This window comes from Mobula hypostoma, chromosome 2 (genome assembly GCF_963921235.1).
Source record: "Mobula hypostoma chromosome 2, sMobHyp1.1, whole genome shotgun sequence".
Taxonomy (NCBI): domain Eukaryota; kingdom Metazoa; phylum Chordata; class Chondrichthyes; order Myliobatiformes; family Myliobatidae; genus Mobula; species Mobula hypostoma.
The window spans coordinates 2,545,855-2,573,012 of NC_086098.1; the positions used below are offsets into that span (position 1 = coordinate 2,545,855).

Below are 27,158 nucleotides of genomic sequence, written 5' to 3' on the forward strand. Positions count from 1 at the left end.
GGAGCCTAACAGTCTCAAGCCTGAAGAGCTCATTACATATGTTGTCCTCAGGACTATGTGGGCTTCCTCTAGATGCTGTGGTTTCCCCTCACTCCCCAAAGACGTAAGAGTTAGGGTTAGTAAGTTACGGGCATGCTCTACTGGCGACACTTGCTGACTGTCCCGAGTGCATCCTCAGTCTGATTTGGACACCAGTGCGAATCACACATGTGACTGTTGGTTTCAATGTACATGTAACAACTAAAGATAGCCTGAATTCTGATTATGCAGCAGATTAACTTGAAAAGACAGACATGAGAGTTGTACAGTGGCACAGAGGTTAGCACGATCACGTTACAGTGGCAGTGATCATTGATATGCTTTGAAATCCCACCATCTGTAAGTTTGTACATTCATTCTTGACAGCGTAGGTTTCCTCCGGGTACTCCAGTTTCCTCCCACATTCCAAAGACATTAGATGTACCAAAGACAAAGACAAAGATGTACCAGCTACGGTTAGTAAGTTTTGGGGATGTTATGTTAGTGTCGGAAGCATGGTGACACTTGCAGGCTGCACCCAGCACATCCCCAAACTGTGTTGGTTGTTGATACAAAAGACCCATTTCACTGTACGTTTCAGCGTTTTTATGTACATGCGACAAATAAAGCTAATCTTTGCAGAAAGTAAAATGATTTCTAACTTTCTCTGCCATCATAGGCTCATTGCAGTCTTTTTTTAGTGTGGACTGTTTTCTAAGAATGAGAATGAGTATCCTGTTCACAAAATCTTCTCAGATGTGATGTTCTCTAGTCTCTTTTCCTTCTGTCTCTTTATTGTTTATTTATTTATTGTGATACAGCATGGAATAGGCCCTTCTAGTGCTTTACGCCCAGCAATACCCCGACTTAACCCTGACCTAATCACAGGACAATTTACAATGACCAGTTAACCTACTAACCCACGTCTTTAGACTTTGGAGGAAATCGGAGAATTAATTAATTGATTAACGGTAATATTTGTTGAAATATAAACTAAAATGTGACTTAACTAAAGGTTCTTCAATGTGCAAAGAGCTATGTGCTTCAGTGATGTAAATCTAATCTATTAGCGTAATTGCACATACCCTAGCACCCTCATGATATTAATTTGGTGAAGACGACAACAATTCACTTTCCTTTCGTATGACTCACAATAGCAGGGTGGTGGGGTCAGACGGACATAGGCATCACAGCCAAGAAAGCTTATCGACACCTCAACTTCCTCAGGGGGCTAAAGAAATTTGACATGTCCCTGTCAACTCTAACCAATGTTTATTGATGCAGCACAGAAAGCATCCTATCTGATACATCACAACTTGGTATAGCAACTGCACTCAGTCACCAGCCTCCTCTCTGTGGACTCTGCCTACACCTCTCACTGCCTCAGGAAAGGCAGTGAAAAATGATGAATTTGACACTGAATTTGAAAGGCTGCAATGTTGCCTGGACAGAAGAGGAAGTGTCAAGGACGTGTTGGTCAGATGGGGTGTGGGATGGACAATTGAAGTGGCAGGCAATAGGCATTAGACCATAAAACCATAAGACCTCGGAGCAGAATTAAGCCATTCAGCTAACTGAGTCTGCTCTGCCATTCTATCATGGCTGATTTATTATCCTTCACAACCCCATTCTTCTGCCTCCTCCTCATAACCTTTGATGTTCTTCTATGAACCTATCAACCTCAGCTCTAAATATACCCAATGATTTGGTCTCCATAGCCATCCATTGATTCCACTGGCTAAGGTAATTCCTCCTCACCTCTGTCCTAAAGGGTGTCCTTGTATTCTGAGGCTGTGCTTTCTAATCCTCTACTCTCCCACTGTGTAACCAGTGTGACTATTTAACCCACTAATTAGCGGAAAAAGTGGGGGGAAATTGGAGTACCTGGAGGAAGCCACAAGTTCATCGGGAGAATGTACGAACTCCTTACAGACAGTAGCAGAATTGAACCCGGGCCACTGGTGCTGTAATCCAGATTCAGATTCAGACTGAACTCTGTAACTGTGTTGTGTGCAGAATTTGCAGCAAGATACCCCTTTGCGATAAAGGGGTATAAGATTGATTGTGTGGATAGACAGGGGATTTCTCCCCGGGCTGAAGTGGCTAATATGAGGGGACGTAATTTTAGGGTGCTTAGAAGTAGGTACAAGAGGGATGTCAGAGATAAATTTTTCACACAGAGAGAGTGGTGGGTCCATGGAATGCACTGCCAGCAAAGGCGATAGAGGCCATTTCAACAGGGTCTTTTAAGAGACCCTTATAGAGGCACATAGAGTTTAGAAAAATAGAGGGCTATGCACTAGGGAAATCCTAGGCAGCTTCTAGAGTAGATTAAATGGCTGGCACAACATTGTGGGCCGAAAGGCCTGTAATGTGCTGTAGATTTATGTGTTTAAACTAGGGTTCCCACAGACCCCTCAGTTAATGGGATAAAAAAGGATGGGAATCCCTATTCTGAACTAAGTTTATTTCTTTTTTAATCATTTCTGTTTTAGTGAAGATGAAAAGAACAAGAGCACGTGGAGTCATTTACGAATATTGAATCAACATATCACCGAGAAAATTACACTAAGAATGACATCACGATGGAGTTGAATGCTTATTTCTTTTCTCAAATGATGACTGCTGGTTTAATCACCAAAGTTAATTTCAGGTGGATAAGACGGTTAAGCTGATTAAGTCCTGGGATCAAGAATTACTCTGATGAAACTATCAGCATTAATTATATAAACAATGTCGTGTAAAGTGAGAGATAAAGAGGAAATAGTTTATTTTCTTTATTTTATTTAGAGATACAGGGCAGAACAGGCCTTTCCATCCCAGTAACCCACCTATTCAACCCCAGCCGAATCACAGGACAATTTACTCATTTACCCTGTTAACCCATACGTCTTTGAAAAGCGGCAGGAGACCCATGTATTCACAGGGAAGTCACTGGGGTGATAGGTTCTTGATTAGTCAGGCATGAAGGGATATGGGGAGAAGGCAGGAGACTGGGGGTGAGAGGGAAATAGATCAGCCATGATGAAATGACAGAGCAGACTCAATGGGCCAAATGGCCGAATAGTGTTTCTATATCTGATGGTCTTATGGATATACAAGCTCCTTACAGACACCATCGGAAATTAATGTTAGAACAATTGGGATTAAAATCCCCTAGTGTTCATGCTACTATCTAACATAAGATATTCGAGATGGAATAAAGGGTAAGTTGTAGAAAACACGTGTCAGCCTCCAAAGCATATGAGTGCAATTATGGACACAATACTGGAGATGCCAGCCTGAGAGAGAACACTAATCTCCACAATCCTTTTCACCTCTTACCACCAGGCAGAAGGTACTGCAGTATAAACACAGAACATAGAATAGTACAGCACATTACAGGCCCTTCGGCCCACAATGTTGTGCCAACCCTCAAACCCTGCCTCCCATATAACTCCCCACCTTAAATTCCTCCATATACCTGTCTAGTAGTCTCCTAAACTTCACTAGTGTATCTGCCTCCACCACTGAATCAGGCAGTGCATTCCACGCACCAACCACTCTCTGAGTAAAAAACCTTCCTCTAATATCTCCCTTGAACTTCCCACCCCTTACCTTAAAGCCATGTCCTCTTGTATTGAGCAGTGGTGCCTTGGGGAAAAGGCGCTGGCTATCCACTCTATCTATTCCTCTTATTATCTTGTACACCTCCATCATGTCTCCTCTCATTCTCCTTCTCTCCAAAGAGCAAAGCCCTAGCTCCCTTAATCTCTGAACAAGGATAATCTAAGAACAAGGACCATTGGACTGAGTAACAACTTCTTCCCCCAATGACGATGTACTAGGTTTTGCATTTTTGTCCCAGAGGAACATTGTTTTGTTTAGCTGTATAGGTGTACAGTTGGATGACAATAAACTTGAATTTGAACACGAACTAATATTGGATTACTTTTCCTTCTAGTGAATTTTGGATTTTACAGAGACACCATTTGTTTTTTTTATTGCAGGTAATATAGGCTGTGGAAGCTTTCAGGAAGTAAAGATCACTGCTGCTACAGTAGATCACTAAATCTCTCAGCAGTCTGAGATCTTGTTCTTCAAACGGTAAGGAGCAAACTGGTGACATTTTGGGCCATGACTCTTCATCAGAACTTAGCCTGAAGCATGACTGTTTGCTCTTTTCCATCGAAGCTTCCTAGTTTGCTGAGTTTCTCCAGCATTTTATATGTTTTCTTTTGGATCTCCAGCATCTGCAGATTTTTTTTCGTGTTTGTTCCTCAAATCCCTTTTTGCTCAAATAATTTTAGGTCATTCATTTTCATCAACAATCACTTTCAAGGACTCTTCACCTCGTGTTTTCGATATTTCTTTCCTATTTATTTATTATTATTAATTTTTCTTGTATTTGCACAGTTTGTTTTCTTTTGCACATTATAGTTAACCGTTCTGCAAAACTACAAAATTTACAATGGGCATAGATAGAGTAAGTGTAAATACAAGCAGACTTTTACCACCAAGGTTGGGTGGGACTGCAATGAGGTTATGGCTTAAGGGTGAAAAGTGAAATATCTAAAGGGAACATGAGGGGAAACTTCTTCACTCAGAGGGTTGTGAGAGTGTGAAGTGAGCTGCCAGCACAAGTGGTGGACGTAGGATTAATTTCAAGAGGAATTTGGATCGGTATATGGATTGGAATGGTATCTAGCACATTTGTTGATGTGCTGTTATGTGGTGTTCTTAGACAGTGATTTGAAGCTGTTGAGGACATCTTCTGGTTTTAGGCCATCAATATTGTACCAAGATGTTGTAAAATTGTGCGTGAAACTGCGCTTTGCTTAAACTAATTTCCACTTCAAATGTGATCACTATGCACGTCATAACCAAACTGAGTTAATTGAATTGCAACATACCAAAGGAAGATCATTCAGAATTTCTTTGGTGACTCCGTTTAACGTAACAGCCATGACAGCGGGGCAAGGTTCTCCGTAACTTGCTGGCAGGCCCTCCTGTGTGACTGCACCAATGGGAATGGTATAGATGCTGTTAACAAATCCATCTGCTCCACAATGATCGTTGAACAAGCCACCATTGCCAGACGCCCAGACAAAAATACTCCCCTTGCCTTTACGTCCCTGGTATCAGTAAAAAAAAAGCTTTAAGGATCATGATTAATTTAGTGTTCACATAAAGTGACTGTAGAAAATACTTGATTTAATTTTAATTTATTTTATTTAGAGATACAGTTCCTTCCGGCCCTTCGAGCCATACCACCCAGAAACCCCTGATTGAACCTTAAACTAAACATGAAACTGTTTACAATGATCAGTTAACCTACTAGCCAACTGGTGGTGTTGTGACATCCACACCATACTTCAAGGCTCGTGTTTTGGGTTTGAATCCAGCCGTCTCCTTGCATGCTTTCCATCTGTGCTCGGTTGAGCGTTGAGCTAACAACTCGGCCTTGTAAAAAGCAGTCAAAGATGCTAAAGAAGGTTGCTGCCTGATGTACCACAAGGTGCAGAAAGGAACAGCAATAGCAATTAACTAACCTGTACGTCTTTGACTGTGGGGGGAAACCAGAGCACCCAGAGGAAAGCCACATATTTCAAGGGGAGAACATACAAGCTCCTCACAGAAAACGTAAGGACTAAACTCTGAACTCTAATGCCCTGTGTTGTAATAGTGTCATACAAACCTGTATGTTACTGTGGCACCGTGATTAAAATACACTCAGTGGCCACTGTATAATGTAAAGGAGTGTACCTGATAAAATAGCTTCAAGACTAGACTCAGTGGCCAGATTAATGACACCTCTGTACCTAATAAAGTGGGCACTGAGTGTAAAGTACAGTGCAAAAGTCTAAGGCACCCTAGATTTTTTATATGGCTTTTAGTAAATTTTATTATCGAAGTGCATATACAGTATGTCACCATATACAACCCTGAGATTCATTTTCTTGTGGGCATACTCAACAAATCTATAGAAGAATAACTATAACAATCAATGAAAGACCACCCAGCTAGGGTGTTCAACCAGAATGCAGAAGACAACAAACTGAAACAATAATATAAATAAATAAGCAATAACTATTGAGCCAATGAGGTGAAGAATCTTTGATAGTGCATCTATTGGTTGTGGGATTATTTCAATGATGGAGATAGAGAAGCTGAGTGAAGTTACCCCCTTTGTTCAAGAGCCTGATGGTGGGGGGAAGTAACTGTTCCTAAAACTAGTGGTGTGAGCCCTGAGACTCTTGGACCTTCACCCTGATGGCAGCAGCAAGATGGGAACATCCCCTGGGTGATGGCGGTCTCTGATGGTGGATGCTGCTATTCTGCGATAGCGTTTTGAGTAGATGTGCTCACTGTTGAGGAGGGTTTTACCTGTGATGGACAGGGCCGTATCCACTACAGATGGTAGGATTTTCCATTCAAGGGCATTGGTGTTTCCATACCAGGCTGTGATGCAGCCAGTCAGTATACTCTACACCACACACCTATAAAACTTAGTGAAAGGTTTAGGTGTCATGCCGATGGCTTCAGATGGCATGGCCTCCACAGTTCTTTGATCTCAACATCATCAGGCTGTCTGGGATTACGTGGAGAGACAGAAGCAAGCAAAATAGTCAAAGTCTGCAGAAGAATTGTGGCAAGTTCTCCAAGATGCTTGGAACAACCTACCAGCCGATTTTCACATAAAACTACACAACAGGTAACTAATAAAGTTTTTAAGGCAAAGGGGGATTACATCAGATATTGATTTGATTTAGTTTTTACTGCTTTTTATAGTTTTTTAATACTGTATTTAGAAACTTTTCATTTCATTATTTTTGAAAGCATCTTTGCTTTACAGAATTATTTTATGTGTGCCTAAAACCTTTGCACAGTATGGAATGAGTGTAGTCTTTTATTTCTTTTTTCAGGGAAGAATGCGAACACAGTCCCTAACTACCACACATTATGGAATCGAGTGTCCCGCCTTTGGGAATATCGCAGCCGTCAGCACACCCGAAGTGCAATGGGAAACCCTTTTTCTGAAACCTCGGCTCTCTTGATCACCTCGGCTCCCTGCCAGGTAAGTCTTCGGCTGCTGTAGCCCATCCGGTTCAAGGTTTGACATGTTGTGTGTTCAGAGAGGCCCCGCACACTGCTGTTGTTATGCATTGTTATTTGAGTTACTGTTGCCTCCCTGTCAGCTTGAACCAGTCTGGCCGTTCTCCTCTGATCTCTTTCATTAACAAGGTGCTTTCGTGCTTTCGCCCACAGAGCTGCTGCTCACTGATTTTGTTTTTATTTGTTTTTTTGCACCATTCTCTCTAAACTCTAAATATGTTCATGCATGAAATTCCCAGAGGATCAGCAGTTTCTGAGGTATTCAAACCACCCTATCATCACATGCAAAGCCACTTAGATCACATTCCTTCCCCATTCTGATGTTTGGTCTGAGTAACAACTGGAAGTCTTGCTCATGTCTCCATGCTTTTATGCATTGAGCTGCTGGCACATGATCAGCTAATTAGATATTTGCATTAACGAGCCGGTGCACACGTGGCAATACAACGAAGAGACTGTTCCTCCCATCCTGCCCGACATGGTATACTGTGATTATATACTGTGTGACTCTCTGCGGAGGGGATTGCTTTCCAACTCAAGCTGGACTTCCACTTACTTGACGGGCTCTAGTTATAAAGCAACAACATGATTTTGAATTTAATTTAATTGAATTGACTTTATTTCTTTCATCCTTCACATACATGAGGAAAAAAGATCTTTACATTATGTCTCCGTCTAAATGTGCAATGTGCAATGTGCTATCATAGTAATTTATAATAAATAGAACAGTCAATGTAACATAGAAATACATTCATATCAGTGTGAATTAAGCAGTCTGATGGCCTGGTGGAAGAAGCTGTCCCGAAGCCTGTTGGTCCTGGCTTTTATGCTGCGGTACTGTTTTCTGGATGGTAGCAGCTGGAATAACAGAGAAACATAGAAAACCTACAGCACAATACAGTACCTTCGGCCCACAAAGCTGTGCCAAACATGTCCTTACCTTGGAAATAACCAAGGGTTACCTACAGGCCTCTATTTTTCTGAGCTCCATGTATCTGCCCAGGAGTCTCTTTAAAGAACCTATCGTATCCACCTCCACCGCCGTCGCCGGCAGCCCATTCCATGCACTCACCATTCTCTGCATAAAAAATTTATCCCTGACATCTCCTCTGTACCTTCTTCCAAGCACCTTAAAACTGTGCCGTCTCGTGATAGCCATTTCAGCCCTGGGAAAAAGCCTCTGTCTATCCACACGATCAATGCCTCTCATCACCTTATACACCTCTATCAGGTCACCTCTCATCCTCCGTTGCTCCAAGGAAAGAAGGCCGAGTTCACTCAACCTTTTCTCATAAGGCATGCTCCCAAATACAGGCAACATCCTTGTAAATCTCCTCTGCACCCTTTCTATGGTTTCCACATCTTTCCTGTAGTGAGTCAACCAGAACTGAGCACAGTACTCCAAGAGGGATCTGACCTGGGTCCTATAGCTGCAACATTACTTCTCAGCTCCTAAACTCAATTCCATGATTGATGAAGGCCAATGCACCGTATGCTTTCTTAACCATAGAGTCAACCTGCGCAACATCTTTGAGTGTCCTATGGACTCGGACCTGAAGATCCCTCTGATCCTCCACACTGCTAAGAGTCTTAACATTAATGCTATATTCTGCCATCATATTTGACCTACCAAAATGAACCACCTCGCACTTATCTGAGTCAAGCTCCACCTGCCACTTGTCAGCCCATTTTTGCATCCTATCAATGTCCCGCTGTAACCTCTGACAGCCCTCTACACTATCCACAGCACCTCCAATCTTTGCGTCATTAGCAAATTTACTAACCCATCGCTCCACTTCTTCATGCAGGTCATTTATAAAAATCACAAAGAGTAGGGGTCCCAGAACAGATCCCTGAGGCACACCACTGGTGACCGACCTCCATGCAGAATATGATCATTCTACAACCACTCATTGCCTTCTATGGGCACACCAGTTCTAGATCCACAAGGCAATTTCCCCTTGGATCCCATGCCTCCTTACTTTCTCAAAAGATTGTGGTTGGGGTGACTCAGGTCCCCAATGATCTTTTGGGATCATTTAAGTTTTCTTTAAATTTGTTCATGGGAGCAAATGGTAATGCTGCCATTTGTGTAACTTCATTCAAAGAATAATCATTGTCTGGTGTCGAGAACAATTTAAAAAATTCACCACATGGCACTTCATAAAGTGATTCACAATCCATACAAGATGGTGCGAAAAACAAAAAAAAAATCCAGTGAGCAGCATTTCTGAGGGCAAAAACACTTCGTTAATGACAGAGGTGAGAGGAGAATGGCCAGACTGGTTCAAGCTGGTAGGAAGGTGACAGTAATTCAGCTAACCACACATTACAACACTGATGTACAGAAGAGCATCTCTGAACACACAACCCATTAAACCTTGAAGTGGATGGGCGACTGCAACAGAAGACCACAAGCATACACTGAGTGGCCACTTTATTAGATAGAGGAGATAATAAAGTGGCCACTGAATGCAGGTTACTTATCAAAGTAACACTCTTCACCAGCAGAAAAAGTATTGGTTAGGTTTATGGATCTGTAACAATTTAATATTAGATCAGTTCAATTTTTTTAATATCAAAAACTAAAAGTTCCATCAAAATAAAAGAATTTTGGAAACTTCCTGAAACAAATATCAAGTTTTCAGTCAGTATAGCAAATCAAAGATATTTGCCTGGGCTTTGGGATTTTACTGATGGCAAGATTTTTGGTCTCTGGCATTATTTGCTCATAACTGGGAGTGGCTCGGCAGTATAGTTGTCAGCACAGTGCTTTGTAGTACCTGCCACTGCCTGTCAGCATTTTCTATGTGTCTCCCTGTGAACTGCATACTTTTCCTCCGGGTGCTCCAGTTTCCTCCCATAGTCCAAAGATGTATGGGTTGGTCATTGTAAATTGTCCCATGATTTGGCCAGAATTATATCGGGGCATTGCTGGGTGTTGTGGCTCCAAGGGCCACAAAGCCCTATTCTGCACCATTTCTCAATAAATAAATCATACATTTACAAATCACCTCTTTTCTGCAACATCTCAAAATGTTCTAATTCATTTCATGGGACACAAGCAAATGTGTGATGGCATATTAGACCATAATTCTTGTTCGAAACTTTCTGACCTAAAGCATTTTGTAAATCTGCTAGCCTAGTATTTCAAAATACTTTGGATCCAAAGTGAACAAAGAGCCAGTAGCATTATACAGTTTACTTTTTAACTTGTATCATAAACACACTTTATTATTCATTAATTTAATATTACTTTAGGGACATGCCTGTCTTAACATCTGAAGTAACCTCTGGCAGACTGGGTCTCTGGAGAGGGAGTTTGTAGAATGCCTACGGGATGGCTTTTTGGAGCAACTTGTCCAGAACCTCACCAGGTGACCGGCTGTTTTGGATTGGGTGCCGTGTAATGAACCTGAGGCGATTAGGGAGCTGGAGGTAATGGAACCCCTTGGAAGTAGTGATCATAATATGATTGAGTTCAGTTTCAAATTTGAAAAGGAGAAGCTGGTATCAGGTGTATCGATATTTCAGTGGAACAGGGGAAATTACAGTGGTATGAGAGAGGAACCGGCCCAAGTTGATTGGAAAAGTAAGCTAGATGGAGGGACGGCAGAGCAGAATTGGATGAAATTCCTACAAGAAATAAGGAAAATGCAGGAAAAATATACTCCAAGAAAAAAGAAAATCATGAATGGAAAAATGGCACAAATGTGGCTAACGAGAGAGGTTAAGGCTAAAATAAAAGCAAAAGAGACAGCGTACAAGGAAGCAAAAATTAGTGGGAAAACTGAGGACTGGACAACTTTTAAAAACTTACAGAAGGAAACTAAAGTCATTAGGAAAGAAAAGAGGAATTATGAAAGGAAGTTGGCAATTAACATTAAAAAGGATACTAAGAGTTCTTTTTAAATATATGAAGAGTGAAAGAGTGACACGGGTAGATATAGGACCGATTGAAAATGATGCTGGAGAAATTATAATGGGTAACAAAGAGATGGCAGAGGAACTAAATGAGTATTTTGCATCAGTCTTCACAGTGGAAGACATGAGCAATATACCTGATAGCCAGAGGTCTCAGGGAATAGAATTAGGTACAGTCAAGATTACTAGAGAGAAAGTGCTTGGGAAGTTAAATGGACTAAGAATAGATAAGTTTTCCGGACCGGTTGACGTGTACCCATGGGTTCTGAAGGAGGTGGCTTTGGAGATTGTGGAGGCATTGGAAATAATCTTCCAGGAATCAATAGACTCTGGCATGGTTCCGCAGGACTGGAAGGTCACAAATGTAGTTCCGCTGTTTAAGAAAGGAGGGAGGCAGCAAAAAGAAAATTACAGACCTATTAGTCTGACATCGGTAGTTGGAAGGTTATTGGAGTTGATCCTCAAGGACGAGGTTATGAAATACCTCGAGGTGCATCACAAGATAGGCCCAAGCCAGCATGGTTTCATGAAGGGAAGATCCTGCCTTACCAACCTATTGGAATTTTTTGAGGTAATCTCAAATAAGATTGACAAGGGAGAGGCTGTGGATTTGGATTTTCAAAAGGCCTTCGATAAGGTGCTGCACATGAGGCTGCTTAATAAGATGAGAGCCCATGGAATTATAGGAAAGATATTGGAATGGGGGAGCATTGGCTGATAGGCAGAAAGCAAAGGGTGGGAATAAAGGGATCCTATTCTGATTGGTTGCCGGTTACTAGTGGTGTTCCGCAGGGGTCAGTGTTGGGGCCGCTTCTTTTCACAATGTATATCGATGATTTAGATTATGGATTAAATGGTCTTGTGGCTAAGTTTGCGGCTAACACCAAGATAGGTGGAGGAGCAGGAAGTGTTGAAGAAACGGAAAGGTTGCAGAGAGACTTGGTCAGTTTAGGAGAGTGGACAAAGAAATGGCAGATGAGATACAATGTTGAGGAATGTACAGTGGTACATTTTGGAAGAAGAAATAATCGGGCAGATTATTATTTAGACGGGGAGAAAATACAAAAATCGTAAGTGCAAAGGGACTTGGGGGGTCCTCGTGCAGGATACCCTGAAGGGTAACCACCAGGTTGAATCAGCGGTAAGGAAAGCGAATGCTATGTTGGCATTCGTTTCAAGAGGAATAGTGTATAAGAGTAAGGAGGTGTTGATGAGGCTCTATGGGGCACTGGTGAGGCCTCATTTGGAATACTGTGTGCAGTTTGGGCCCCCCATCTTAGAAGAGATGTACTGATGTTGGAGAGAGTTCAGAGAAGATTTACGAGGATGATTCCTGGAATGCAGGAGCTAACATATGAGGAGCGTTTGTCGGCTCTTGGACTGTATTCATTAGAGTATAGAAAAATGAGAGGGGATCTCAGAGAAACATTTTGAATGTTGAAAGGGTTGGACAGAGGAGATGTGGAAAGGCTGTTTCTCTTGGTGGGTGAGTCCAGGACAAGAGGCCACAGTCTTAGAATTAGAGGGTACCCATTTAAAACAGAGATGAGGAGAAATATTTTTAGCCAGTGGGTTGTGAATTCGTTGCCACCTACAGCTGTGGAGGCCCGATCATTAAGGGTGTTTAAGGAGGAGATTGATAGGTATCTAATTATTCAGGGTATCAAAGGATATGGGGAAAAAGCCGGAAATTGGAATTAGATGGGAGAATAGTTTAGCTGATGGTGGAGTGGCAGAGCTGACTCAATGGGCCGAATGGCCTGCTTCTGCTCTTTTGTCTTGTGATCTTGTGACTGGGTGCATGAGATCTACCGCGAGATCCAGTGGCGAGGAAGGCGGCTCTGCAGCTCTCTGTGGAGACCAAAGGTCATGACAAGGCTCAGAAGATGACATGGTCATCCACTGCAGCCAAGGAAGACCCCCGTTTGTGATGGAGAAGGGGTTAAAAGGGGATGAAGTGAGAATGGGAGGTGACTGGTGCAAGTTGTAAAGGGCGGAAGAAGTTGGTGCTGATGAAGGGTCTCGGCTTGAAATGATGACTGTTTATTCCTCTTCCGAGATGCTGCCAGCACTTTGTGTATGTTGCTCTAGATTTCCAGCATCTGCAGAATCACTTAAGACCATAAGACCATAAGACATAGGAGCAGAACTCGGCCATCTGGTCCATTGAGTCCGCGCTGCCATTCAATCATGGCTGATCCTTTTTTCCTGTCTCCTCCTCAATCCCAGTTCCCGGCCTTCTCCCCGTAACCGTTGATGCCATGTTCGATCAAGAACCTAAATGCACTTGTGTATGAATAAGAAGGAATCTAAAAAGAGAGGACAGTGGACATGGAATAAAGGGAAGGAAGCAAGAACTAGCGGGCAGAAAATACAAGTGATGGGCAGGTCGTAGTGTGGGAGACGAGTAACAGTGGGGTGAAGGGGTCTGTCGGATATTTTAGAATTTGTCTGATAGTTTAATTGACAGACATCGTTGGAAATCAATGGAAATACCTTCAAACTGAAGAAAACACACAGAACTTAATTTTCAGTTGCCATGGAATAATCAGATTACCTTTCTTGCTCCAAACTGCAAGGCCTTTTGGCCGAGTTTTTTTGGTCCACCCAGAGTCTTGCCGTTATCTGTTGGCCCCCAACAACAGTTGTAGATGTCAATGTAATCATTGTTGTAAGTGAAAGCTGTGGCTTCCGTAGCGTCCGTAACAAGACCACCCAACAAGCGAATACCTGTCATTTAAAACATGCTTTTAACTTCAAAGTTAAAGTCAATTTATTATCGAAGTAGGTACATGTCACCTTATACTACCTTGAGATTCATTTTTCTGCAGGCATTCACAGTAGAACAAAGAAATAGAAATATAGAAACATAGAAAACCTACATCACAATGCAGGCCCTTCGGCCCATCATGCTGTGCCGAACATGTCCTTACCTTAGAACTACCAAGGGTTACCCATAGCCCTCTATTTTTCTAAGCTCCATGTACCTATCCAGGGGTCTCTTAAAAGACCCTATCGTATCTGCCTCCACCACTGTCACTGGCAGTGCTTTCCACGCACTCACCACTCTCTGCGTAAAAAACTTAGCCCTGACATCTCGTCTGTACCTACTTCCAAGCACCTTAAAACTATGCCCTCTCACGCTAGCCATTTCAGCCCTGGGAAAAAGCCTCTGACTATCCACACAATCAATGCCTCTCATCATCTTTCACACCTCTATCAGGTCACATCTCATCCTCCATCGCTCCGAGGAGAAAAGGCTGAGTTCACTTAACCTATTCTCATAGGGCATACTCCCCAATCCCGGCAACATCATTGTAACTATCCTCTGTTTCCTTTCTATGGTTTCCACATCCTTCCTGTTGTGAGGTGACCAGAACTGAGCACAGTACTCCAAGTGGGGTCTGACAGGGTCCTATATAGCTGCAACATTACCTCTCAGCTCCTAAACTCAGTCCCATGATTGATGAAGGCTAATGCACCGTATGCCTTCTTAATCACAGAGTCAAACTGCGTAGCAGCTTTGAGTGTCCTATGGACTCAGACCCCATGATCTATCTGATCCTCCGCACTGTCATTACCATTAATGCTATATTCTGCCATTATATTTGACCTACCAAAACGAACCACCTCACACTTATCTGGGTTGAACTCCATCTGCCACTTCTCAGCCCAGTTTTGCATCCTATAGATGTCCCTCTGTAACCTCTGACAGCCCTCCACACTATCCACAACACCTCCAACAAATTTACAAATTTGTCATCAGCAAATTTACTAACTCATCCCTCCATTTCCTTATCCAGGTCATTTATTAAAATCACAAAGAGAAGGGGTCCCAGAACAAATCCTTGAGGCACACCACTGGTCACCGACCTCCCTGCAGAATATGACACATCTACAACCACTCTTTGCCTTCTGTGGGCAAGTCAATTCTGGATCCACAAAGCAATGTCCCTTGGATCCCATGCCTCCTTACTTTCTCAATAAGCCTTGCATGGGCTACCTTATCAATTGCCTGCTGAAGTCCATATACACTACATCTACTGCTCTACCTTCATCAATGTGTTTCGTCAGATCCTCAAAAGATTCAATCAGGCTCATAAGGCACGACCTGCCTTTGATACAACAGAATAAAAAAAAACTATACACAAAGACTGACAAGCAGCCAATGTGTAAAAGAAGACAACGTGTGCAAATTAAAAATAATAATAAATTATTAACTAAGTAATAATATTGAGAACATGAGTAAAGACACCTTGACAGTGAGTCCATAGGTTGTGGAATCAGTTTAGAGTTGAGGTGAGTGAAGTTATTCCCTCTGGTTCAGCAACCTGATAGTTGTAGGGTAATAATTGTTCCTGAACCTGGTGATGAAGTTCCTGTACGTCTTGCCCCATAGCAGAGTGACAGAAGAACATGGCTTGGATGGTGGGGCTAACTGATGATGGATGCTGCTTTCTTAGGAAGCGCACCTTAAATAGCTACAATATATTTTAAACCACGAAGACTTGTTGACTGTATTTGAAATTAAACCATTTGGCCAATCTCTAACAAAAGAGAATCAAACACTAGTGTCTTGTGAGATATGTTCTGGTGATGATGCATTCTGCCAAATGGCTTTGACTACCTGCTTGGGGTACCATCCTTTTCCAAAGTTGATACAATTGCCCTTGACCCACTTTTGGTTTCTGAACATCTCTGAGGATGAAGAACCTCTTGATGTTCTCCACAATCACTTCCCGATTTTAGGTCATCCTGCCAACTTTGAATGATTAGCAACACACATCAAAGTTGCTGGTGAACGCAGCAGGCCAGGCAGCATCTCTAGGAAGAGGTACAGTCGATGTTTCAGGCCGAGACCTTTCGTCAGGATGGAGGGTCTCAGTCCGAAACGTCGACTGTACCTCTTCCTAGAGATGCTGCCTGGCCTGCTGCGTTCACCAGCAACTTTGATGTGCGTTGCTTGAATTTCCAGTATCTGCAGAATTGCTCGTGTTTACATTTTTAAACTTCGAATGATTGTTGCTCAAACTCAAACTTGTTAACTGGTATTAATATCTAAGCCCATTGAGGTCATAGGCTGCCAACAGTAGTTCATTAGAGTTTCCTGTCCTGGGACAATCTTTCAAATGGGACAGGTGTAGCCCATCTTCAAAGATCCTTGCTTCCCCAGGGATAAGGTCTTTGGAGCTTCTGTTAGTGTTTCTGTAGCTCTGGGTTTTTACTGGATGAGATTGTCAGCCCATGTCCTCGACTCCATCCTTCACAGCAGGGTTTGAGACTGTCCATACGGGAGTTAGTACAGTTATATCTACACTAATATAAGGCTGAATTAAAAGCTCCGATATATATTTGCTAACAAGCCAGCATATGGTTTTACATTGGAGAGTTACTCACATGGATTACACCATTACTATTTGATTAGTATACTTAGTGACACATAGACAACTCCAAATGGTTGAGTTCATCATTTATATGATAATGAATGTATGTTATATGCTAATATGTTGACTGTTCATACAGATTATGTGGCAGGAAGGAGAAATGGTGAGTAGCTGGGAATATAGCCAATTCCATCTATTCCGATACGTTACTTATTGCATTGGTATTATCCTAAAGTGTGTCTTTCACTGTAACACACTCTCAGATACATTAGCTATTTGCAAGTTAATATACACCTAGTGGCCACTTTATGAGGTACACCTGTACACTTGCTTGTTAATGCAAATATCTAATCAGCCAATGATCTGGCAGCAATTCAATGCCTAAAAGCATGCAGACATGGTCAAGATGCTCAACTGGTGTTCAGGCTAAATATCAGACTGGGGAAGAAATGTGATCTAAGTGACTTTGACTGTCGAATGATTCTCGGTACCAAAGAGGGTGGTTTGAGTATCTCAGAAAATGCTGATCCTCAGGGACTTTCATGCACAACAATCTCTAGAATTACAGAGAATGGAGTGAAAAACAAAACTCATCCAGTAAGCAGCAGTTCTGTGTGTGAAAACACCTTGTTAATGACAGAGGTCAGAGGAGACTGGCCAGTCTGGTTCAAGCTGCCAGAAAGGGGACAGTAACTCACCGTCCCTTCTCTCCCAACTACCTACCTTCCCCCTCACTTGGTTTCATCTACCCGCTGCCAGCTTGTACTCCTTCCTCTCCTTCCCATCTTGTTAGTTTGGTGTCTTCCACTTTCCTTTCTAGTCTTGATGAAGGGTTTTGGCCCAAAATATCAACTGTTTATTTCTCTCCATAGATGCTGCCTGACCTGTTGAGTTCCTCCAGCACTTAAGACCATAAGACCATAAGACATAGGAGCAGAATTAGTCCACCTAGCCCATCAAGTCTGCTCCGCCATTCATTCATGGCTGATTCTATTTTTTCTCCTCCTCAACCCCAGTTCCTGGCCTTCTCCCCATAACCTTTGTTGCCATGTCCAATCAAGAACCTATCAAGCTCTGCCTTAAATACACCCAACGACCTGGCTTCCACAGCTGCATGTGGCAACAAATTCCATAAATTCGCCATCCTTTGGCTAAAGAAATTTCTCTACATCTCTGTTTAGAAAGGGCACCCCTCTATCCTGAGTCTGTGCTCTTTTGTCCTAGACTCTCCCACCATGGGAAACATCCTTTCCACATCTACTCTGTCTAGGCCTTTCAACATTCGAAAGCTTTCAATGATATTCTCCCACCCAACCTTCAGAATTCCAGAATTTTGTGTGTGTAGCTCTGAATTCCTACGAATCTGTTGTGTTGACATCTAATTTTATTCTCAGAATGCAAGATTAACATCTAAGATAAATAATCAATTTCAACTACATGTGCAAAGAGATCCTACTCTCTGTAAATCCAGTATGGTTGTATGCAGAGTTATTGGTTTTGCTAGATTTAAATAAAAAATACTGGATACGTATGTTGTGGAAGTGCATGACTTCTGAGTACAAATGCACAAACTGTGTCAAGAAATTTGCAGAGAGGGTACCAAAGGCACACACATGTTTCCTTGTGAGCCAGGTACGCTTTTAGCATGTGAATGAAGTAATTTATTCTCCCTCTCCCAAAAGTCTCTGTCACCTCTGCAACTAAAGAGAGGCATAAGAGCAGTCCAGTGAGTGCTCTTCTTTAAGGAAGGCACTCATCCTTAACTGGGATTCCTCCCCTGATGGTGCGATTCACCTGTGCGTGGGAATACAGACAGAAACTCCATCCAGCGAAAGTCAGTCTCAACAACACTTTCCTTTGCAGATTCATAAACGCCTCTCCACCTCTCTTTAAATGTGATCATGCAAAACACAACGATACTTGAGTTGCTATAGAAACAGCCATTGAAAAATTGGTACCTTTGAAATTCTCTTTTATCCTTATGTTATCAGTGCATGTAACACTGGGAGGGGGCAGACGTTGTTCTCTATTTTGGATATGCAATAAACAATATAATAGCCCTGGATCAAGGAGAAAGCTTGACGCATGTGCAAAACATCCAACCATTAGAAACTCTGCAAAAATTCAACCATTGGACCGGTTTTATGACAGCTCGGTTCTTCAACCTTTCCAAAGAAAGTACAGATATAATGTACTCTTACTTCAGTGGTTGGTGAGTTGATGGAGGAAATCCCGAGAGGCAGGATTTATGAACATTTGGAGAGGCATAATATGATTAGGAATAGTCAGCATGGCTTTGTTAAAGGCAGGTCGTGCATTATGAGCCTGATCGAATTTTTTGAGGATGTGACTAAACACATTGATGAAGGTAGAGCAGTAGATGTGGTGTATATGGATTTCAGCAAGGCATTTGGTAAGGTACCCCATGCCAGGATTATTGAGAAAGTAAGGAGGCATGGGATCCAAGGGGACATTGCTTTGTGGATCCTGAACTGGCTTACCCACAGAAGGCAATGAGTGGTTGTAGATGGGTCATATTCTCCATGGAGGTCGGTGACCAGTGGTGTACCTCAGGGATCTGTTCTGGGACCCCTACTGTTTATGATTATTATAAATGACCTGGATGAAGAAGTGGAGGGATGGGTTAGTAAATTTGCTGACGGCACAAAGGCTGGAGGTGTTGTAGATAGTGTAGAGGGCTGTCAGAGGTTACAGCAGGACATTGATAGGATGCAAAAATGGGCTGAGAAGTAGCAGATTGATTTCAAACCAGATAAGCATGAGGTGGTTTATTTTGGTAGGTCAAATATGATGACAGAACGTAGTATTAATGGTAAGACTCTTGGCAGTGTGGAGGATCAGAGGGATCTTGGGGTCCGAGTCTATAGGAATTCAAAGTCAATGGAATATAGTGTTCCTTATGTGATTCCATTGTCTCTAAGTTCCTCTCTTCTAATCTCCCCCGGCACGTATCCCTGCAAGTGACTGATGTGCTACACCTGCCTATTCACCACCTCCTTCATCTCCATGCAGGTGAGGCAATATTTCACCTGTGGATCTGCCGGTGTTGTCTACTGTATCCAATGCTCCCAATGAATCCTCCTCTACAATGGTGAGACCCACTGAAAATTGGGTGACTGCTTTGCTGAGCACCTACACTTTATCTGCAAAAAAGCAGAATTTCTCGGTGGCCATACATTTTAATTCCAATCCCATTCTCATCAGCCCATGGTCTCCTCCTCATGAGGGTGGAGAAGCAGCACCTTATATTCCATCTAGCTAGCCTCCAACCTGATGGGATGAACACTGATTTTTCCTTCCCCCTTCCTCCTTCTTTCATCCCCCCACTCTGACCTCTTACTTCCTCTCCTCACCTGCCTCTCACTTCCCCTTGTTGCTCTTCCTCCTTCCCTTTCTCCCAAGGTCCACTCTCCCCCCCTATCAGATTCCTTCTTTTCCAGCCCTTCACCTTTTCTACGTATCTTCTCCCAGTCTCTACTTCATACCCCATCCCCAGACACCTGGCTTCACCTATCACCTTCTAGCTTGTCCCCCTTCCCCTCCCTCCACTTTCTAATAGGTTGTCTTCCCTCCCTCCTTTCCGGTCCTGAAAAAGGGTCTCGGCCTGAAACTTCAACTGTTTATTCATTTCACCTGCTGAGTTCCTTTACCATTTTGTGTGGGTTGCTCTGTGTACTGTGTTTGGTGCATGAGGTCAAAGATGAATCTCTGCTCCTGGAGTTCTTACTCAGGTTTAGTCATAGAAATCTTCTGTTCAAACAGTATTGAAGGTGGGGAAAGTAACTTGAGAAATCAGTGACAATGAGTGGGCTAGCAAGCTGATGAAGAAGTAAGTGCCAGATTCTGACACTTAGTCGTCAAATGGAATAGCAGATGGAATGGAAATAAGGGAATGCTAATGATGGATGTTGAGGGAGCTGACAGGAAGTGATGCAGGAGATCTCTCAATATGACTCGATAATTAGGATTGGAAACAAGGAAGAACATCTTCAACAAGCTGAGAGACAGGGAAACGGCTAGAGTTGTCACGTTCATTGATGCCTGCAGATCGAGTGAAAAGAATAAAGGATAGTTGTAAACAAAAAAGATGCTGGAAATCCAAAGCACACACATAAAATGCTAGAGGAACTCAGCGGGTCAATGGAGAGGAATAAATAGTCAACATTTCAGGGTGAGACCCTTCGTCAGATCAATTTCAGAGCTAGTTGATCTTTTCTGGAAGTTTGCCAATGAGGGATATTACATGCAAGTGTATATTATTTCTGTTCTATTATAAAGTGTAAGAATATTATGTTTTGATCATTCTCAGAATTTCACTATTTTGTAAATTATTACTTAATTCCCAGAAGTAGAGTTGTCAGTCTTCTGCCATAGATATTTGTAGCCGTGAAATATATAAAAAGTATGTATTATATAGTTTGTACACTATGTTTTGGAATTATGGAGCAAATATGATTCACTAACACTCTATACTATGGTTAAACACTTACCTCCAACTCTTGCATTGTAAGCGATGCCTACGCCACAAAAGGAATTATTGGCCTCCATTGCAACCTCACCAGCACATCGAGTACCATGGCTGTGGAACAGAATAGTATGTTTACTGCAGTGACAACTTGCCTTCATCAGACGGCTTTCAGAACTCAACATCTCTAAACAAGTGTACCATGCATCTTTCATGTACTTGTGTAAGCAGCATTTCTAACAGTCTGATGAGTAAACAGTAAAGGATTTCTTCATTTAATTGATTCGCTATAAACATTATGCAGATAATTCTTAACTTAATATTTCTATTTAGAGATATGGTGCAGAACAGGCCTTGCCGGCCTATTGAACCACGTGACCCAGCAACCCACCGATTTAACACTAGCCTAATCACACGACAATTTACAGTGACCAATTAACCTACTAACTAGTTAGTCTCTGGACTGTGGGAGGAAACTGGAGCACCCGGAGGGAAACCACACAGACACACAGCGGAAGAAAGTACAAATTATTCACAGAGGACACTGGAATTGAACTCCAAACTCGGACACTTCAACCTGTAATAGCATCTCACTAATTGCTAAGCTACCGTGGTGTCCCACAGGAAAGGTGGAAATGTGGCTATTTAGATAAGTGAAGAGCATTTGTTGACCATAGACGTAAGACTCAAGGATTCAAAGTACCTTTATTATCAAAGTGTCTCTGCAGTATACAACACTTCCCACAGACAGCCACAAAAACATGGAACCAATTTAAACGAAAAACCATCAACCCCTCCCATGCGCAAAACAAAAACAAATCGCACAAAACGGCAACACAAAAAAATGAATGAAAAACAGAACATAAAACACAAAATCAAAAGAGTCCAGGCATATTCAGTTCAACTCAGTGTTAGTTATCTGAAAGGCATGCCAATTCAAAATCAAAAAATGGAGAGACCAGAAACCACAAATGCGTCATGACGTGAACGACAGACTCCAAACCACAAACCACATTAATTGATCCTAGCCCAAGACTCAGGAATCCAGCACCATCCTCTGAAAGCATTGAAAGACAAGAGAGACCACTTGAATGCAGGGACCTTCCTTCGGGTGTAGCGAGCAAGAGGGAGAGAGAGAGATTGCTACACACAGACATCTTCCCCTAGCAGCAGTGAGCAAGGAACTGGTAGTCAAAGCTGAACACCAACTTACTCTCTGCACTCACCTCAATGATTTCAATTTTCCTTGGTGCTTTAACCAGCAACGTCAGTGAGAAATAGAGCTGACTATTGGTTCACACTCTGTCTCTAGGCTTCCTGGCCTGCAGGCCACAGGCTTCGCCCAAAACCTCACAGAACCCTCTCAGAGACAGCAAAGCGGCAGATAGCTCAATAACCCAAAAACACACACCCGTATGTATAACACAGACTCCGACAGTAGTAGAACCACATTTGAAAGAAAAAGAAGAGGTAAAAGAAGTAAAAGAAGTAGTTTCATGAACCATCTGAAGGACATAGAAAATGTCCAAAGAAAAGAAGGACATTGCCCTTGGTCGTGTTGTTCAGGGGTGACACTGAAGATCCCTCATCACTGATGTGTGGATGCTTTGTGGAAGCACTTGCTTGTGTGATCACTTCATAACCTCCTCCGATGCACAGCATAGTAGACACGAGGTGTGTCACAAACAAAATGATGGAGAAACTTAGCAGGTCAGGCAGCATCTATGAGAAAAGTCTGAGGAGAATGGCCAGACCGGTTCAAGCTGACTGGAAGGTGACAGTAACTCAAATAACCACGCGTTACAACAGTGGTGTGCAGAAGAGCATCTCTGAATGCTCAGCATGTCGAACCTTGAAGTGGAGAGGTTCAAGACCCTGACTGTACAGGAGGTACCTAATAAAGTGGCCAGAATGTACAGAAGCTGCCACTTCACTTTTTAGAACAGCAACTCAGCCAGTAAACACATCCACAGATACAATAAAAATCATTAGCAGTGGACAGGATTAGGATTAAAGGCAAATTGAATAGGAATAAGGAACCTTAGTTCTCAAGGGATATTGCAACTCTGATAAAGAAGAAGAGGGAGTTGTATGACATGTATAGGAAACAGGGGGTAAATCAGGTGCTTGAGGAGTATAAGAAGTGCAAGAAAATACTTAAGAAAGAAATCAGGAGGGCAAAAAGAAGACATGAGGTTGCCTTGGCAGTCAAAGTGAAGGATAATCCAAAGAGCTTTTACAAGTATATTAAGAGCAAAAGGATTGTAAGGGATAAAATTGATCCTCTTGAAGATCAGAGTGGTCGGCTTTGTGCGGAACCAAAGGAAATGGGGGAGATCTTAAATAGGTTTTTTGCGTCTGTATTTACTAAGGAAGCTGGCATGAAATCTATGGAATTGAGGGAATCAAGTAGTGAGACCATGGCAACTGTACAGATTGAAAAGGAGGAGGTGCTTGCTGTCTTGAGGAAAATTAAAGTGGATAAATCCCCGGGACCTGACAGGGTGTTCCCTCGGACCTTGAAGGAGACTAGTGTTGAAATTGCGGGGGCCCTGGCAGAAATATTTAAAATGTTGCTGTCTACGGGTGAAGTGGATTGGAGAGTGGCTCATGTTGTTCCGTTGTTTAAAAAAGGATCGAAAAGTAATCCGGGAAATTATAGGCCGGTGAGTTTAACACCAGTAGTAGGTAAGTTATTGGAGGGAGTACTAAGAGACAGAATCTACAAGCATTTGGATAGACAGGGGCTTATTAGGGAGAGTCAACATAGCTTTGTGCGTGGTAGGTCATGTTTGACCAATCTGTTGGAGTTTTTCGAGGAGGTTACCAGGAAAGTGGATGAAGGGAAGGCAGTGGATATTGTCTACATGGACTTCAGTAAGGCCTTTGACAAGGTCCCGCATGGGAGGTTAGTTAGGAAAATTCAGTCGCTAGGTATACATGGAGAGGTGGTAAATTGGATTGGACATTGGCTCGATGAAAGAAGCCAGAGAGTGGTGGTAGAAAATTGCTTCTCTGAGTGGAGGCCTGTGACTAGTGGTGTGCCACAGGGATCAGTGCTGGGTCCATTGTTATTTGCCATCTATATCAATGATCTGGATGATAATGTGGTAAATTGGATCAGCAAGTTTGCTGATGATACAAAGATTGGAGGTGTAGTAGACAGTGAGGAAGGTTTTCAAAGCCTGCAGAGGGACTTGGACCAGCTGGAAAAATGGGCTGAAAAATGGCAGATGGAATTTAATACTGACAAGTGTGAGGTATTGCACGTTGGAAGGACAAACCAATGTAGAACATACAGGGTTAATGGTAAGGCACTGAGGAGTGCAGTGGAACAGAGGGATCTGGGAATACAGATACAAAATTCCCTAAAAGTGTCGTCACAGGTAGATAAGGTCGTAAAGAGAGCTTTTGGTACATTGGCCTTTATTAATCAAAGTATTGAGTATAAGAGCTGGAATGTTATGATGAGGTTGTATAAGGCATTGGTGAGGCCGAATCTGGAGTATTGTGTTCAGTTTTGGTCACCAAATTACAGGAAGGATATAATTAGGTTGAAAGAGTGCAGAGAAGGTTTACAAGGATGTTGCCGGGACTTGAGAAACTCAGTTACAGAGAAAGGTTGAATAGGTTAGGACTTTATTCCCTGGAGCGTAGAAGAATGAGGGGAGATTTGATAGAGGTATATAAAATTATGATGGGTATAGATAGAGTGAATACAAGCAGGCTTTTTCCACTGAGGCAAGGGGAGAAAAAAACCAGAGGACATGGGTTAAGGGTGAGGGGGGAAAAGTTTAAAGGGAACATTAGGGGGGGCTTCTTCACACAGAGAGTGGTGAGAGTATGGAATGAGCTGTCAGATGAGGTGGTAAATGCGGGTTCTTTTTTAACATTTAAGAATAAATTGGACAGATACATGGATGGGAGGTGTATGGAGGGATATGGTCCGTGTGCAGGTCAGTGGGACTAGGCAGAAAATGGTTCGGCACAGCCAAGAAGGGCCAAAGGGCCTGTTTCTGTGCTGTAGTTTCTATGGTTCTATGGTTCTATGGACAGTTTGAACTCAGTATGTAGACCCTTGTAATTGCAATGAGGTAACACATCTGCCCTTTCTCACCTTCTAAAACATAAAGTGTGAGTCCCAATGTTTGCTATGCTAACCATATGGAATGGCTGTTTATTTAATTGAGAATGTGTTAAGAATGGTCTATTAACCTGCACTGGGCTTTGCGCTATGTGTCCATCGGTCATTAGTGGGTGATTAATGGTGAAGATTGCTCAAGGTCATCAGATCACAGGGAGCACTGCAGCAGGGAAAGGAACAGTGGTTCACATTAAACTGTATTTCAATCATGTTAAATGATCAGCCACCTTTTTCTTAAATACATGGAACAAATTTAATCCGGAAAGGAAAACTAGTTTCAACAGATTTCCTCGATGGATGCTTCATCTACAACTTGGACTTATTTAGTTATTTTTAAATGTTATTTTGAAACACAGCACAGCACAGAACAGGCCCTTCTGGCTCATCAAGCTATGCTACCCAGCAAATACTTACTTAACCCCAGGCTAATCACAGGAACACCTGCTGGAAACCCAAACATTTACGGGAAGTATGTACAAGCCTTTTACAAAAGACTCTAGACATGAACTCTGACATACAAAGCCCAAAACTGTAATAGTGACATGTCAACCACTACACCACCATGTTGCCCAGCGACGGTCAACCTCGATTCCATTTTATGCCCCTTGGGCCAATCCCTTCCAACCAACATCTGTGACACTTCATTCATTTCTGGCTTCTTCCACTTCCTTTCCAGTCTTGATGAAGGTCTCACCCCAAAATGCCAACTGTTTATCCATTTCCATGGATGCTGCCTGGCCTGCTGTGTTCCTCCAGCATTTTCAGGACCAGCCAGGATAGTTTTTCGCAGTGAACAGCAGGGCACTGAGGAGTGTGGTGGAACAAAGGGATCTGGGAATACAGGTCCATAATTCATTGAAAGTGGTGTCATGTGAAGATAGGGTGGTAAAAGCACATTGGTACATTGGCCTTGAGTTTTGAGTACAGGAGATGGGATGTTACGTTGAAGTTATGATGAGGCCGAATTTGGAATATCCTGTGCAGTTTCATTCACCTGCCTACAGGAAAGATGTAAATAAGGTTGAAGATGTAGAATACACCTTCTGGTGCTACATGGGGCATGTCTTCAGTGATGAACCCCAGGTCATAGGGTGTTTCGGGTCTTTAATCATCAGACAACCTCGACCGGGCGACCCAGCCGGGAGTGATCAGCCCCCGACTTGTGTCCAAGTGGCGCACTAATCCACGGATCCCCCCCTCTGGATCCACAGCCACCGCGTTGTCTTTTCAGCAGCCTCCAGAATGTTCTTGGTGGCTGCTCTGCACTGCAGTCCTTTAACTCCAAGGAGTTATGGGAAAACTACAGAGAAACATTATAAGGATGTTCTCAGGTCTGGAGGACCTGAGTTATAAGGAAAGATTGAATAGCAAGGGACTTTATTCCTCGGAATGTAGAAGATTGAGAAAATATTTGAGGGAAGTATACAAAATTACAGTATTAGGGAATTTAATGTAATGGAACCCTTAGGAGAAAATGATCATATTATGATTGAAATTATTCTGCAAGTTGAGAGGGAGGTAACGTCGAGGTTATGTTACATTACCTGAGAGGGAGAAGCAAAAGCCACATAGGATCATAGAATCATAGAAATCTACAATGTATTAAAGGCCCTTCGGTCCACGATGTTGAGCTTACCATATAACCTACTCTAGAAACTGCCTAAAATTACCCAACCGAATAGCCCTCTATTTTTTGAAACTCCATGTACTTATCTACGAGTCTCTTATCATAGAGTCTCTATGGTATCCGACTCTACCGTTGTTGCTGGCAGTGTATTCCACATACCCACCACCCTCTGTGTTAAAAAAAAGACTTACCTCTGATATCCCCCTTGTACTTAAGCACATTAAAATTATGCCCTTGTGCTAACCATTTCAGCCCTGGGAAAAAGCCTCTGACTATCCACAATATCAATGCCTCTCATCATCTTATACACCTCTCATCCTCCGTCGCTTCAAGGAGAAAAGGCCAAGTTCACTCAAGGTGGAGCTTAGGAGGGTTAATGGTGCCTAATGATGATTCCTTTGCCTGCACCTTCGGAAACAGCTCTATTTCCATCTCTAGTATCTCTATTTTTCCCTTTCAGGGTTCTTTTGAAGACCTGAC

General features: G+C 42.6%; 1 protein-coding gene and 1 non-coding gene across 2 annotated transcripts in view; both read right to left on the reverse strand.

Moving 5' to 3' along the window:
• The window catches only part of LOC134337788 (PC3-like endoprotease variant B), a 941,886-nt gene extending 920,794 nt beyond the window's left edge, over window positions 1–21,092 (reverse strand). Inside the window, exons 1-3 of the mRNA XM_063033034.1 lie at window positions 20,933–21,092; window positions 13,595–13,767; window positions 4,911–5,132 (exon numbers count right to left, since the gene is read on the reverse strand). Coding sequence (XP_062889104.1) covers window positions 4,911–5,132; window positions 13,595–13,767; window positions 20,933–21,092 — 555 coding nt within the window. The remainder of the gene's footprint in view (window positions 1–4,910; window positions 5,133–13,594; window positions 13,768–20,932) is intronic.
• Window positions 6,921–7,083, reverse strand: LOC134343151 (U1 spliceosomal RNA). The gene has a single exon (XR_010017193.1). It is a non-coding gene; the product is annotated as a U1 spliceosomal RNA (small nuclear RNA).
• Window positions 21,093–27,158: the final 6,066 nt, after the last annotated feature.